The sequence below is a fragment of the Mchenga conophoros genome, linkage group LG7, assembly GCF_057382185.1.
Source record: "Mchenga conophoros isolate Kocher_MC1m ecotype Shallow Benthic linkage group LG7, M_conophoros_male_GT1.1, whole genome shotgun sequence".
Taxonomy (NCBI): Eukaryota; Metazoa; Chordata; class Actinopteri; order Cichliformes; family Cichlidae; genus Mchenga; species Mchenga conophoros.
Window position 1 is genome coordinate 27,549,636 of NC_140532.1, and position 16,689 is coordinate 27,566,324.

The following is a 16,689-nucleotide window of genomic DNA, read 5'->3' on the forward strand; positions in this document are numbered from 1 at the left end:
CCATTGCCATGCCTGTTATGAGATTGACAAGACAAGAAGTGACATAAATACCATGGCCAGCATTCAATCCAATTATGTAGCGTGGCCCGCCTCAATACCTGCTATCCATGGAGTGCTGCATTGGCGTCCTTGTATTCAGAATGTCTAAGAAATAAGACTAGCTGCATTCATCTTCAAGCCTAGCACTGACCTTGCTCTCTTCTCCGCAGCTAGCTCTGAGTCATAGCCCTCAAGTCTATACTCAACCCCTCAGCCTAGCTTAATCCAGGCCTCTGGACAAGGACGCACCTTGTCCAGAGGCCTGGATTCACTGTGAACTACTCAAAGGGGCCAAGCCAGCTGGAGAAGTTATTAGCCATTTATAAAAATATGCACAGAGCACTAAGACAGGAACTGTTGTATATGTGGAAAATGTTTGTCTTTCTGTTCAATCAGTGGGCACATTTCGCAGGAAATCAGGTTTGGGCTGTGAGATGATTAAAAACTGATGACAATTTAGTACTGCATTATCAAAGAATTTATAAAGAGCAGTTGTGAGGAGATGGGTTATAAAGACTGATTTACTTTGCAATACTGCTCCTACTTTGCTGTGAGGAAACCACAAGATTTAATTATTACTTAAAGTAATTCATTATGTGGTTCCTAGAGTACTTTTTGCCATTTGATAGGAACCGTGTAGAAGGATGGGAAAGCAGAGAGAAAGAGAGAAAGACATGCAGCCAAGGGCGGCAGGTCAGACTCAAACCCAGGGCTAGTGCTCTACCACCGTACGGCGTATGGTCACCCGTTCATTCCACTGACTAAACCAGCACCCACTTCTAGAGTATTTAAAAGTAGAATGGGGGCAGAGCCTTCAAGTCTCAGGCCACTCTTCTATGGGACCAGCTTCCAGTTTGGATTCAGGAGACAGACAGCCTCTCTAGTTAGGGCTTGACCAGGTGGCAATGAATCCTCCCTTAGTTATGCTGCAATAGGTCCAGGGTGCTGAGATTACCACTCTGCATTTAATCCTTACTTATTCCAAAAATGTGATTCTGTTCATCTGGACTTCAGTGGGAGAAATGTTTCATCACTCATCCAAGTGACTTTTTCAGCCTCAACTGACTGCAGGCTTCCCCAACCTTATAAACAGTACCTTTGCACAATGACTGAATGAATGAAAGAACAATGGGCTCTGAGGTCAGTTTCTTGATCATTAATATTCAAATTGTCATGACCTTTGATCAGCAACCACTAATCAAAGATCATTGAGTGGGTGAAACTGATAATAAGGAAGATGTTATAGTCTCTTCACAAGAAATTTATGATGCAATTAGAACATTAAAAGGCAATAAGGCTTGGGGATGGATAAGATATCTGCTGAACATTTAAAATTTGCCAGTAGAAAACTTTGTTTTACTGGTTCTTAGTACATGGAATTCTGCCCGATTCAATTCTATCGCCTATGTTAGTGCCCAAGGTAAAAGAAAAAACTGGCAAAATAAACAACAGGGATAATTATTGGCCTATAACACTATCTAGTATTTTGTCAAAGGTCTTTTAAAGGACTATTTTAAACAGAATAGAACATTTTGTCTTAACCTCTGATAACCAGTTCAGTTTTAAATCTAAGCAGACGTGTATTTTTGCCTTGAAGGAGATTGGGGATTTGTATAACAGGCGCAATGCCACAATTTTTATGTGTTTTATTGACGCCTCTTAAAGCATCTAATCATGTAAATTGTGAAAAGTTATTGTATAAGTTATACAACTGAAGGGTTCCTAAATCTTTGGTAAGAATTTTGTCCTTTTGGTATGCTAGCCAAATGTTTGTTAGTGTTGATGTACCCACTCGTCATGCTATATTGTACATATATCTCATGTACACTTGTAAATATAATTTTACCTCTGACTGATCCTGCATTAAGTACAGTTACATTTTATTCAAAGTTGTGTAATTATTGGTGTTTTAGCCTTCATGTAAATTTGTGACGCCCTGCATTTTATTTTATTTTATTTTTTCTTTCTCTTCTTATTTTCAAGAAATCCCCTGACCTCCATTTAGTCTTTACATTCATAGATTTGTCAGTCTTTCCATAAATATTATGGCCACATCCATCTAATACGCTTGGGTTAAGTTTCCTTAACAATAATTTATTAATCCTTTATTTATCCAGGTAAAAAATCTCATTGAGATTAAAAATCTCATTTCCAAGAGAGACCTGGCACCATGGCAACAATAATAATAATCTCTATAAATGGATATCTGCATATGAATATGGCAAACCTGCAGACAAGAGGTAGGATCTATAGTGCTGGGATCATTCTAGTTTGCATTTATAGTCAACTTGTAGTCAGACTTCTAGTTACCAATCAAGTTTTGGCTAATGTAATGTATTTGTATTTATATAGTGTTTTTCTTGTCTTATTCACCTCTACAAATCCGTATTGAATAAAGGCTCTTTGAAGAAAGAATACGCAGAGCAGAGGGTCTCAGATTGGAGTCGAACCCAAGCCACTGCATTTTTTTCTGCAACACATGGTCACCTGAGCAGTCACATTTTTAACCATACACTGCTTTATTCTATACACCGCTATACACTACTGTCACGTGACCCAACCGACTTCAAGTGTTTTATCTAGCTCACATCTCTGACCGATTTAGAATCACTTAATCTAACATGAATGTGTTTGGGACTGTGGGAGGAAATCAGAACACCCAGAGGAAACCCACACAGGCACAGTGAGAACCAACAATGTCCACACATATAGCCCACAGCTGGTTGGCCTTCTTGCTGTGAGGCAACACAGGTAATCACCACAAAACCGCAGCATTTGAGAGTGAGAATAAGATTGCCTTTTGGCAAATGCAATCCCTTTTTTGGTTTACACAGCAGGCAACAAAAGCAATCTAGGAAAGCAATCTTGAAACCATCATCTAATGACTCTTATCAAAGTTGTTTATTTGCTTTGTTAAATTTATATTTATTTGAAAATACTGACTAAAGTAGCTATCTGGCCGGGGGCAGTGTGGAGTGCAAAGTTTGCATGTTTGGGTACTCCAGCTTTCTCCTACAGTCTAAAGACTTGGAGATAAATTATCTGAATTTCAGGAGCGGGAACATGTCTCCAAACAGCAAGTAACTAAACTCAGAATCGCTAACAGACAAAAAACTTGACAAGAAAGCACAGTGGATATCATCAAATTAACACCAAAAACAGAACCCAGAAAGCTAAAACTAAGGAGGGCTGAAATTTAAATGCTAAGCACAGAGTAAAAGCCAAACAACAAAAAACAAATGATAAAACACTAAGACATTAGAACTATGCAGAGAACCCAAAACTGGAACTCAGACCTCAGACTCAGAATCAAAACCCCCCAATAGTCCAAACACAGAAACGCTGGGGCAACGACCCAGGACCACGACACAGTGCTCTGGCTGTGAGCCTTGCAAAAGTGTCTGAAGTTTTAGCAAAATATTTTTTTTATGATTTAACAAATAAACAATACTGTATTTCTCACCACACAGAATCAAAGTAATTGACCACCACTCATCTGTAATGTATACTAAACTGTTTACTTGTGATTTCTGATGTCCAAATTATTTTTTACCAGGATGTCTTTGGCAGAGATGGGCAGTAACGCGTTACTGTAATCTGATTACTTTTTTCATCCCCCTCCTCATTTCCCCAGTAGAGCTTGGCTTGTGTTTTCACCCCTTTTAATCTCAGGCATTTACAAGCACCCCTCTAAACAACCTACCAGGTGTGTTAAGCCTCCTGCTGAAGGGCTGTAGAATGTTGAGACTCCAATATGATTAGTGCAAAATGGGCCGTGAATAGAAGAATGAAAGCTTTTATAATGTGAAAGACTGTTAGCACAGTGATGTGCTGGTCTGAGCTCCCATGACCAATCTACAAATGAGCATTCAGTGAGCGTGCCCTGTGTCACGAGTGTGATGGAGACACTGAGGCAAGAATTTCTCATATTTGTCAGTAAGATGAGCTAAGTGCTTTGGTCAAGTTTTGATTTTATTGTATGAATTCAATATGCCAAGAACATTTGTACACTGTCTTCTGGTTGATAGAAATTCATGGGGCTGGACAATAGTAAGTGAGGATTTTATAGTAAGATGTTTATTTTATGTCTGTGAAGGTTCTCAGTCGTCCTTAGTCTAAGGAGCTTTTCGTGAAATCTGTTTACCTGCTCTCATTTGCTGTTTTAGCTCTTTGGCGGTTGTTGAAATAGTTTTGTGAGCTTTAGACTGAGATTCTGACCTTTATGACAAAATGCATCTATACTTAAAAATTGATTCAGTCCCTACTCCTGAGTGCCAGTGATTCTTCTCCAAAATGGTGCAGCTCAGTTGGTATTTACAATTTGTAAATCATTCCATAATCCAATTTGTCTGCTGCTCAGCCACTCCCTTAAATAATGGCTCTTGACAGGGTCATTGCAGGCAGGTGTGTGATTGCCAGCAGGTGTATGTAACAAAAATTTCAAAAAGTTCCGCCACTGCACAAAAACTAGCACACACAGACACACATGCACACACACAAACCAGGATAGCAGAGGAACGAGGTGGAGAGACAGTGTTTTCTTGTCTTCCACAGCATGTCTTTGTCCTGTCTTCATCCTTATCTTACCTTGCAATATAAAGTATCTTGATGCAACAATGTATATAAATAAAACTGAACTGAATTGTTTGCTTTAGGATTTCATTGTTGCTAGGGGTTCTGAAGAAACACTGTAGCCCTGTTGGCTTATCAAGTCACAGTGTAGTCAGATGTTGTTAACCTCATTATCAAGTAAATTTCATGACACACACACACAAAACACAACAAGACTGCTGATTTGTTTATTTGCATTTTTTTCTCTTCCAGGTGCTGTTTGTTTATTTTATGTTTTTTCGCACAGGGTCAGAGGTTGGTGACCCGTTGTGCTTTTTTTCTTATGGTATTTCTTCTTTTTTCATCCACTTTCTTTTTTCTTTCTGTCTTTTTTCAGCTCTGACATTGTTATTTTCCACATGCATCAATGTAAATAATAATAACATAAATAATACATAAATAGATAAATAAAAGAAAAACAAAAGCAAGGAGAGTTTATAGAGTGTTTCTTGGAAAAACGTGTTTGGCACAACAGTGCATTCGGATCATAAGTCTAAATGCAAAAGCTGCAAGAGGCTTTAAAAAAGGCTCAATCATGTTGATTATGTTGTTTTTTCCAAACTAAGTTAAAGAACAATTTGTACCAAAGCAGATGAGAGGATATTTTTCTCTGTCTCTTAACAATATAAACACAGCTCATTTTACTTTAATTATAGCTGTCACCAAAATGTAAATGTAATGGTGAAACAGAATTTACAACCCAACAAAAGTTGATTTATAATCACTTTATAACAATGTTCTAACTGAATATAGTCTGCTGTCGGCCATTGACGGTAACATGCCTTTGATTTGCTCTCTATAGCGCTCCTGTACTGTAAACAAACAACCATGATTGTTGGACCAGAATAGGAAACTGAGATGTTACATGAGCTCCTGGCTTGCAACTAACATACACCAGCAGACATTCAGCTCAGAAAGGTAAAATTAGCTAATATTCTCTAACAATCTAGTCCAAAAAGGTAACATTTTTAGGCTGTTTAGAGAACAAACCAACACTTTTTTCTTCTTTTTTCTTTTTTGTTACTTCACAGCAATGGCCTGCATTAACAGAACAATCTGCATTTTTCCTGGCTAATGCTTACAGGTAAAATGTGTTCCGAAACTGAATAACAGATATGCCTCTTCATCTCCTTTTTTGTGGGGACATCTTATTTATCAATTACAAGCCACTGTGTAGATGTTGGCGCAGGCGTGAGTGCATTAGTAATACCCTGACATCAAGAACACTGGACTTGAGTTGTAACCTCTACTGGCTCCAGCAGAGAAACTGGAATATAACATTTGAAAAGTTTTATTTTTAGAGGTCCTGTGATGAAATTTATGGGTGTTTGAGCACTCCCATAAAGGGTGTAAACTCTCCAATGAGGCAGAGAGATGGGCTGAGGGTTGAACTTGTCCGCGCGCACACGTTCGTGCACAAGTGTGTGCGTTTTTGTTTGTGGAATCGGTATAAAACCCTACGAGGACGAAGAGCCACCGAGCAGGTCGCTGGACTTCCCTATTTCTCCTGAAGAAATCTCTGCTGGACAACAGGAATTTTGTTGGGACAACTATGATGTTTCCCTGCGCTGCTCTGTCGCCTACTCTTTACCCGGGTTTCCTGCGTGTCCCTGCTACTCTCTCCGCGTCACTGAGCGAATCGGCGGCTCAGGGAAGAGGAACCGGCTTTCTGGTAGAAGATCACATAAGCCAACATGTCGGCTACATACATCGAACTTTCTCGTCCCTTAGTTCCGGAGACATTCTGCCGTTCAGTGCGGGGTCAAGGTCCTTTCCACGTACAACAGAACCAAGCACGGAGACATCCGGTCAACTCAGCCGCAGCAGCCCCGGATCTGTGTACGCAGCCAGCCCGGACTACCTGAAGTTCGGCGTCGGTACGATCCTGGCACCTTCTACATGGAGTCGTGAGTTTCTGATACCGATCTCTTTCTCTGCCCCTCTCTCCATAAATTTAACATATATATTTACACACACACACACACACACACACACAGCGATCTGTATTGACTTATCGGAGACTTGAAAAGTGCTGTTAGTGAATGAATTAGCATAAAAATATTGTTTATTATTATTGTCTTATGATTTTTTTTTATTTCTACAAACAATTAGCAGTGTATTTCACTACCACGTAATTAAAAGTTAAAAAAAAAATGGTGAAAGTAGCGGTGACGAATTCAGGCCTTCATTCAAAAGTAAAAGCAAAGTTTTTAACTTTTAACCAATTTAATAAAAGTTAAGCAATGGACACGTGAACACCAACCGTCCAATACAGTCGTCTGATGAGGTTAGATCTGAGCTGCTCTTTCAGTGGCACTGCTATTAACAGTCATCTGTGTATATATATCTCTTTTCATGTTAAAATCCTAATCTGCCTGTGGATGCGAATCTGTTTTCTGTTTCCAGTCCAGAATCTTCAGACAAAGTCGCTCTCTCTGCCTTTTTTAGACAGAAGCCTTTATCCTTACATCAGAGCCTCTGATTTCACAGGTAGGTGGACTAGGAATGTTTATGTTGTCTTTTTAAACAAAGGATTTTTGATTTTGATTTTTGCAGCTTGTAAACTACTATATAATGTGTGTGATTTGAAGATATAAGGGAGAAAACATGACTTTGACTCTTGACTCATAATCACATTTACTTTCTGATGGGCTCTAACTAAAGGATACTTGATGTCCACTTAAAGTGTTTTGATTGTTCAGTGAGAAAAGAAATGCATTCACTTTGTTACCATATTCACACGCACATCATATGGCTACAAACGGACACTAAATGAAATGAAATGCCTGGAAAATAATGGGCCTGGATTTTTTGCATTTCATGATCCTTTGGCATCGGCGCCTCCAAAGAAATTATTTAACATTAGAGATGTTGACATATAGTTTTGTAGCTAACTGATATCAGGCTGATATTTACCTATGGAAATATCACATCCATTTTCCAAGATACTGTGATGCAGAGATGAAAGATTTTAGAACACCTCAGTTATTCATGGAGAATTCTTCCCTGTAACATTTGGGAGTATAATCTTATACAATCAGTTATAGCCAACTAAAATAAGAAGGCTTTAAATTAAAATGATGGCACCAAATATTTGTGCTAATAATATGTAATTGATTTTATTCACACAGAATTGGTGTCTTTTGTTTATTCAGTTTAATTTAATGTAATGTATCCCTTTTTTCATTTATTTTGAGTAATAAAGATGGTATTAATTAAATTAAAGAGGTAGGCCAGATTCAGATGCCTCAATCATTAGAGCTGGTTCCTTTCAGTGTAGAGAAACAGTGGCTCTGATCTGACCTTCAAATGACAAAGTTCCTCACCCTTTTCTCCAAATGTGAAACTAATCTCTGATGCATGTACACACAATCATATTATTTTAATTATTACCCACAGTGTCTGGTCTTAAGTTAGGGTAGCAACATAGACTGACTAGTCTATTGACAGCTTCATCAAATCTCTCTCTACTATAACACACCAATGCAGTGGCGCTGCACTAGCACTCATTCCCCTGTTACACTCTTTGCCCAAGCTAACAAGCCAGCTTAGTTATGTGCATCCAGATACTACAATGATATCAGATGATACTGAGTGACTGATGAATTTACTTTTAATTGTTTTGCTAAAAAAGACCAACTGACACATGTAGCAAACTGGTTGCAAATTAATAAAACTGCCTCAAAGCCACATGTGTCAGTTTATTCCTTTTCAGCAGTACACTTAAAAGGAGACACCCTTTAATGCAGCCATTCACACCGACTGTGTAATTTCACTGGACAAAAAAAAAAAAAAAGGAAATGGAAATGTGCGGCATTTCCAATACTATTTTACTTCAGACACACTGCTAGATGATACGCTGGGTCTCCGAAATGATTTCTCTGCCTCCTCAGATGTGGTCTGAACTCTGCCAACAAAGGCTCAAACTGCCCCATTGGCGTCCTGAAATATGTGTGAAAGCGGCTTTGATACACCTTCAACTCCTGCATCAAACTATGACATTTTCAACTGCTGCTGCCTTCTCATGAGAATTGTAGAACAGGATGAACGCAAAATCTCTGCTTTTTACTTTTCTTGTTTGAAAACATCAGCACCAGGACCATCATCGGTTAATGTCGAACTTTTTTTAGGATGAATTTTAGGATGAAACAGAAATGCAACATGTTTAGTGTGTAAATCCATTATAAGGCAAGTTTAGATCTGGAAAACTTGGGAGTTTGTGTTGGTTTTTTTTTACAACACGTTAGCTGTCTAATGGTCCAAAAAGCCTTAACCTCCTAAGACCTGAACTCTTCCACTGCATGCATTTTTAATTTCTCTTTGATATTTGGGCATATATTTGTAAAAACAAAGAATTACCAGATTTTTTTTCACCTTATTTTGGTTTTTAAGACAAATAAGAGCCACATATGAGGATATTTGTTTAAAATTTTGAAAGAACAGTGTCAGTATAATGTCCTTGTAAGTGGATATCAGGCCCTTGTAGAGCAAAATTGAGTATTTTGGTCTAAATAACCCAAAATGCATGCATGAACTTGAGTTACATAATGATCGGGTTGGCTGTAGCTCAGGAGGTAGAGCAGGTCATCTACTAATCGAAAGGTTGGTGGTTTGATCCCTGGCTGATCCAGTTTGCATGCTAAATATCCTTGGGCAAGATACTAACCCGAAGTTGTTCTCTGATTCTTCCATCTGGCTGTGTGAATGTTAGATAGAAAACACTTAAGCATGGGAAAAATTGCCGGTATGAATGGGTGAACGAGGCATTTTGTGCTCAAGTGCTTTGAGTGCTTAGGTAGAAAAGTGCTATATAATAAACAGTCAGTTTACCATAATACATAAAAACAGTACACCGTTACACAATTGCAGTTCTGGTACACAACATTCCTTTGTCATAAAGCCGACAAGTCTTCCAGCTAAGTTGCATTGGTTGTTAGTACCAACCATCTGAATTTCAGAGGAGCACATGGAGTGGTGATAGCACAAATACACGTGCCTTTATACCACAATACTAAAGTTGAAGTCTCATGTGTTTTTGTTTGGTTTGTTTTTCTTCTTCTTTCTCCTCATTATCTATTATTCTACTCATTATATATTATTTAGTAGACAATCATTATTTAATTTTAAAAATGCCCTTTTACAGTTTACAAAACCTAATTTTTCTGGGTAACGAGTTCTGACCCATCCAAAGGCTATGACACCAGCTGAGATTTTACATGCTCTTATTCACATAACTGCATGAGGGCACTTGATTTTTAAATGTTAGTAGTTGATTTTATTTTGTTGGTAGTTGTAATACAATGACAAAAGATGTACCCTTAGGCCCCCTCCTCAATTCGGAGATGGTTTTCTCTTTTCACATCACCTCCTTGACTTGAAACAAGAAACCACTGTGAACTTGAAGGCTCGTTAAAGTCAGTGCTGTAGTTCAGACATTTGCTCTGCTGCTCTGACTGTAATGAACTGAAGTAGGTTCAGTCCAGTAGCTGAAGATGAGACATTGAAATGGTCTTTATAAGAAACAGAGAAATGTCACTGGTCTATTCAGTCACTAACTAATTACCATTACTCTGTTTTTTTTATGAGTATTATACTGTAAGAGCAACAAGCTGGACTCTTGTTCAGCTCCTGTGCAGAGGTTATTATTAAATATGTGCAAACAGCAGCATCTTTTCTCACTCTCCACATCTGTAAGCACAGTAACACCACATTTAAAAAGCCTACACTTCAACAACCCCCCATTAACGGCGGATTTAACATAGTTTTAACGGAAGATGAATAACTGAGGACTGAAAATGTTTCTGTAGTATTGTTCACTCAAACTGCCCGTAAAATAAGTTCCAGGTTCTGATATCTCAGTTTGTCACTAACACAGCTTATGTATACAAAGTAAAAGAAGCTCGATTAAAATAGCAGTGCCTAATATTTATGTAGTCAAAATCTATGTTGAATTTTTCCTCTGATGAATTTTACAGCACAGATTCTGTAGTTTTATTTATAGATTTTTTTAAAGAGTTTTTTTTTTTTACCTGAATATTTGAAACCACGTTTGGATTATTCTTAATGAGGTATTGTTTACAACGTTACATGTGCAGTGCTCTGAGGAGCTACCCTCAGATTCAGACCTCAGCATCACCCAGTGACAACAGACAAATCTTCCTATATGTTCACTTTGTATTCTAACTTTTAAAAAGTGTAAAGACTAAAGTACCACATTGCGTGCTGTCAGTGAAAGCTGCAATTGTTTTATTGATAACATTAAAAACAAAGAGTCAAAGGGATTAATCATCCATGTAACTGTGTCACTATATAGGAGCGTAAGTAATTACTTAGTTTGGTGTTTTAAGAAAGCTGCTGATCTCAGACCTGAGACTAGTCATCTGCATGAAGAAGACTTGAAATTTTCCCCGACAGCACGTAATAAAACCCGATGGCAGGTCAAAGGTTAATTTGTATGTTGAATTTAAAAGTTTTATCTGGAATTCTCTTACTGTGTTCTTCCGGGAGTGTGTTAATTTAAGGTAAAGTAATTCGGTCATTTTGTACCAGAGTAATCAGAGAGGAAAATATAATGTATAATATATATATATTTTAAATATATAACTTTCCACAGGACTGCATAGAACATTATTATAAGTTAAGAGCCTCTGTGCATTATGCAGTCCCGGTCAAAAGTTTAAAAACATTTGAAAAATGGCAAAAAATCATATATTGCATGGTTGGACGTTAACAAGTTTCCAAGTTGAGCTTCGACATGCAACAAGAAGAAATTGGAGTGAGACAAAACATTTTTTTGAGCATGCAATTTATTGAAAACAACCCTTAAACTGAAATATGCTGTTTTACCACTGATGAAAAGTTTAGGACCACGTGCTCAAAAAAAGGCATGTGATCTTAAACTTTTGATCAGCTGTAAAACAGCCTGTTGCACTCCCATTTTCTTGTTGCATTTTTTTTTCTTTTAGATGTCGAGACTACCCAATCATTGCCCGACTCTTAAAATCTCCTGTTTCTCTTATGTTTTGTCCATCTAGCCTCTGCCTCTGTGGTTCCTGTCCCAGGAACATTTTCATGGCCCCTAAGCCCCAGAGGGAAGCCCAGGAGGGGCATGCTGCGGCGGGCTGTGTTCTCAGACCTCCAAAGAAAAGGTTTGGAGAGAACCTTCGAGAAGCAAAAATATATTAGCAAACCAGACAGGAAGAAGCTCGCCAGTAAACTGGATCTTAAAGACACCCAGGTACACACCACATCATGGTTTTGGACCATTACTAACACTGTGATTTGACATTTATTTATTCAGTCATGGCCATGAGGAATCTTGTACAATAGTAAAAAAAAAATTAACACTCGGTTGATTATATTTTTGGAAGACATGCAAAAGTTGTCTGTAAAGGTTCTCAGTCATCCAGGGCATTGTAGTCTAAGGAGCTTGGAAAGAAAAACATCCGGAGCATCTTCAAGAAACTTAAAGAAGTCCAGATGCTTTTCTTTCCAAGCTCCTTAGACTAGATGCCAAAGTTATTTTCTTTGGAATAGTGATAAAGGTTATGAGATGATTACAAATTTCAGTAAATGGTATTTGTGCTATTAAAACATGTTTATGTGGGAACAGTGGTTCAAGTTCTAGTTTTAGTAGTTTTTTTTAGTTATTCATTTGACACTGTATAAAATAAAAACATGTATAACAATAAATCTTATCCCAAGAAGTTGATTCTGTTCATCTGGACGTAGCGTTTTCAGTGGGAGAAACTTTCATCATTCATCCAAGTGACTTCTTCAGTCTCAGCTGACTGCAGGTTTCCCCAACCTTTTAAACACTGCATTTGCATAATGACTGAAACTAGCACCAGTGGCGAACAATGGGCTGTGAGGTCAGTTCCTTGATCAATAATATGCAAATTGTTATGACCATTGATCAATGGTATATATTGATATTTCTGAATAATGCAAAATGAAACTCATAGGATAATTATTATAATAATCACAACAATGAAAAAAATGTGTCTGTGAAGGTTCTCAGTCATCCAGGTCATCGTAGTCTAAGGAGCTTGGAGAGAAAAGCCTCTGGACTTCTTTAAGTTGCTTGAAGACCTTTCACCTCTCATCCGAGAAGCTTCTTCAGTTCTAGGGTCAAATGGTGGAGAGTCCCAGATTTAAACCCCATAAAGGTGGCTCTTCTATGTTGTGCCATGCGCTTGTGAAGTGGCTGTTTTGTTTCTTCAATGTAGAGGTCTGGGCATTCCTCGCTGCACTGTACAGCATATACCAGGTTGTAAAGTTTGTGTTTTGGAGTTTTGTCCAGAATGCCCTGACTTCTACATTGATTTACCAGTCAGTTTATGCTCCTACCCTCAACTGTAATCATAAGCTCATGAACTCGGAGAGAAAGAATGAGGTTGTGGATACAAGTGTAGTTTCCTACAAAGGGTGGCTGGGCTGTCCCTTAAGAGAAGGTGAAGAGTAGAGCAGCTGCTCTTCCACATCAAAAAGGATGATTCCTTGACTCCTCCTAGGTAAGCTGTTTCAGCCATACCCTACGGAAAGGAGGTCCTGAGGCAGATCCAGGTCTCGCTGGAGAGATTGTATTTCTAGACTGGCTGTGAAACCACTTGAAGAGGTGACTGGGGTTATGGAAGTTTAGGATTCTCTGTTTAAGGTGATTGCAAACACAAACCCAGATAAGTTGTAGAAAATGGATGGATGTACAGTACATAATAAATAAAAAACCTACGGTCTCTCCTTTATTTAAATTTCTTTTAAAGTGGTGTAGGGCCAGACTTACCCCCAGGGCCAGACTTAATAGAGCCCTATTTTCTGAAAATAGCAGCTGATTACATTGCACAACCTCTTACGATCCTTTTTAATCTTTCAATCCAAAATAAAGAAATTCCACTTGTTTGGAAGTCTGCTTTTGTTACGCCAATATTAAAAGGAGGCGACCCGGCCATTTTGACTAATTACAGGCCAATATCAAACTTGTGTGTTTTGGCAAAAGTCCTTGAGTCTCTCGTCAGTGAGCAATTAAAAGAGTTCTTGTACTCTAATGAAGTTCTTTCAAAACTACAATCTGGGTTCAGAAAACAGCATAGTGCTGTCACGGCTGCCACAAAAGTGATAAATGACATACTTGTTGCTCTTGATAAAAAACAGCACTGTGCTTCTCTCTTTATTGACCTGTCAAAAGCTTTCGACACTGTGGATCACGCCATTTTAAAGCATAGGCTTCTTTCTTTGGGGCTGTCTAGACATGTTGTCTCCTGGTTTACTAATTATTTGAGTGACAGGACTCAATGCATTAAATGTGAAAATCTGTGCTCAGAACTTTTGAATATTCACACTGGGGTGCCACAGGGTTCAATTTTAGGACCTCTGCTGTTCATCATGTATATAAATGATTTGGGACAAAATGTGTCCAATGCTAGTATGCATTTTTATGCTGATGACACAGTTATTTATTCCTTTGGCTCAAACTTTGAAAAGGCAATAGAATCGTTGCAGAAAGCTTTTGACGTGGTTCAGCACACACTTCTGGAGCTGAAATTGGTTCTCAATGCTGAAAAGACAAAGCTAATGTTGTTTTCAAACATGAAGAGATTTCCTCAAACTGTCCCCTTGGTGTCCACTCTTGAGGGAAACCTCATAGAAGTGGTGCATACGTATAAATATCTTGGCTTTTTAATTGATGATTCTCTGACCTTTAAACCTCACATAGACAATCTTGTGAAAAAACTCAAACTAAAATTGGGATTTTTCTTTCGAAACAAATTTTGCTTTTCTTTTGAGACAAAAAAGCGTCTTGTAAATGCTACATTTTTATCTGTTTTAGATTATGGTGATCTGCTGTACATGAATGCTTCCGCCCAGTGTCTTCATAAGATTGACTCAGTTTATCATGCCTCCTTACGGTTTATTACAAACTGTAGGGCCTTGACCCATTGTTGTGATCTGTACGCTCGAGTGGGATGGCCTTCGTTGTCCTCCAGGAGGTTTGCTCACTGGTGCATCTTTATTTATAAGGCCCTGCTTGGACAAATGCCCACCTACATTTGCGATCTGCTCACACGGAGAAGTACTGTTTCTTACAGCCTGCGTTCAAGCGATCTTTTATTGCTCAATGTTCCATTTGCCAGAACTGAACTGGGAAAGAGGGCTTTTACTTATGCTGCCCCTTTCACATGGAACATGATGCAAAAAGACTGGAAGATAGCAGATCTTATTTCATTAAATGCTTTTAAGTCCAGATTGAGAGAGCCAGAGAAAAATGTTTTTAAAATGTAATTGTTATTTATAATATGTATGTAACTTTGTAATTTCAACGTGTTGTCGCCTCTTGGCCAGGACTCCCTTGCAAAAGAGGTTTTTAATCTCAATGGGACTTTTCCTGGTTAAATAAAGGTTAATAATAATAAAAAGGTTCTCTCCACTGTTGCCAACTATTTGCTCATAGAATATTATCTGCTCAGGGAGAGTCTGTTATCTTTCTGGCCTGTAGGAGGGTGAGGGGAAATAAATCAGAGAAAAGAGAAGTACGGAATATGGTTTGGTTCTTTTCTTTGGTTTGCTGCTACATATGAAAAAAAGTATACATTAAATACTGAAAGAGCAGGAACTTACCAGCTGGCCACCATTAGTAGTTCAAACTTGAATCACAGAGATATTTTCTACTTGATGTTAACCTATTTTTTGTGTCATGTGAAGGTGAAAATCTGGTTCCAAAACCGCAGGATGAAATGGAGAAACTCCAAGGAGAGGGAGCTGCTGTCAACGGGCGGCTGTCGGCAGCAAACCCTCCCCACCAAAACCAATCCCCACCCAGATCTCACTGATGTGGGCAGCACGTACAGCCACAGGCTGAGCAGGATTGCACCATACAACCACGAGTCGCATCTCTGTTGTCATCATCGTAACCCTTCGACTCTATCAGAGTCAGGCAAACAATCAGAACTGTCACAGTCAGACAGTGAAGAAATCACAGTTTTATAAGAGATTCAGATTAATGGAGTATTCCTAGAAGATGATGGAAGTAAATGAATTAGCTCTCCATTTTGCCCTCTATTTTTTGTACAGTGTTGTGTATATTACCTTTATAGCATATCTGCACACACTAATTAAAGTATACTGAGCACTTTTAGATTTAATATTTGTAGGGTTTTTTTTACTTTAAATATACAAAATGTTCTTTCATTCGTATTTGTATTTGTTGCATTCTCTCACACACACAAAAGAAATAGAAAAATAAAAAAAACTCATCTAAAATGTCATGCAGGTGTCCTGTCTACCTTCCCAAATTATGAACACAATGCCAACAACACAAAGAAAGTCGGAAAAACAATCCAAAGGGTTTTTAAAACAATCTGCTCTATGATTCTACTGTAGAAGCAGGTAGGTTGATTCCAAGGAGAGGGAGGGTAGCAGAAAATTACACCACAACAGCGAACAATCAATATGTGACTCCAACATTACTGGAGGGCGAGGCAAAGAGTAAGCATCTGGTTAGATACCATATTTTAAAGGTTATTAGGGCCAAGTACAGTATCCTCAGCTTTATCTGAATTTAGAAGCATGAAATTAGAGGATAGGGGATAGGTTAATTGATTAATCCAAATTGTCACTAGGTGTGAATGTGCGAGTGAATGCGAGTCTGTCCCTATGTGTTAGCCCTGCGACAGACTGGCGACCTGTCCAGGGTGTACCCCGCCTTTCGCCCTATGACAGCTGGGATAGGCTCCAGCGCCCCCCGCGACCCTGAAAAGGATAAGCGGAAGCGAATGGATGGATGAAATTAGAGGTCATCTGTTCTTTATGCCTTTAAGACATTCATGCAGTTTAATAATTAGTATGGTTATTTGGATTAATGGATGGGTAAAGTTAGGCTTATTTTGAATGGCAGTGAAAATACATGCTATATCTTCTAATGATACTCACTAAGGGAATCATGTATAACATAAATTACTCCTAGCACGTGGTTGGTGCAAGCTGGTGGACACCAGAGGTGAAGGGAGCCATCAGAGAAGCAAAAACTTGGGTGTGGGAGAAAAG

At 38.5% G+C, this 16,689-nt stretch overlaps 1 protein-coding gene across 2 annotated transcripts; it reads left to right on the top strand.

Moving 5' to 3' along the window:
- Positions 1 to 5,999: 5,999 nt before the first annotated feature.
- Positions 6,000 to 15,864, top strand: LOC146570283 (homeobox protein DBX1-B-like). Of its 2 annotated transcripts, none has more exons than XM_085283219.1 (4): positions 6,000 to 6,557; positions 7,057 to 7,140; positions 11,685 to 11,887; positions 15,349 to 15,864. In XM_085283219.1, exons 1-4 carry the CDS (start codon positions 6,203 to 6,205, stop codon positions 15,631 to 15,633), a joined length of 927 nt encoding a protein of 308 aa, XP_085139345.1. In that variant the 5' UTR covers positions 6,000 to 6,202; the 3' UTR covers positions 15,634 to 15,864. The 2 variants fall into 2 exon arrangements, with proteins under 2 accessions (XP_085139345.1, XP_085139346.1); XM_085283220.1 differs by lacking the exon at positions 15,349 to 15,864 and adding an exon at positions 12,382 to 15,339.
- The last annotated feature ends 825 nt before the right edge of the window (positions 15,865 to 16,689 follow it).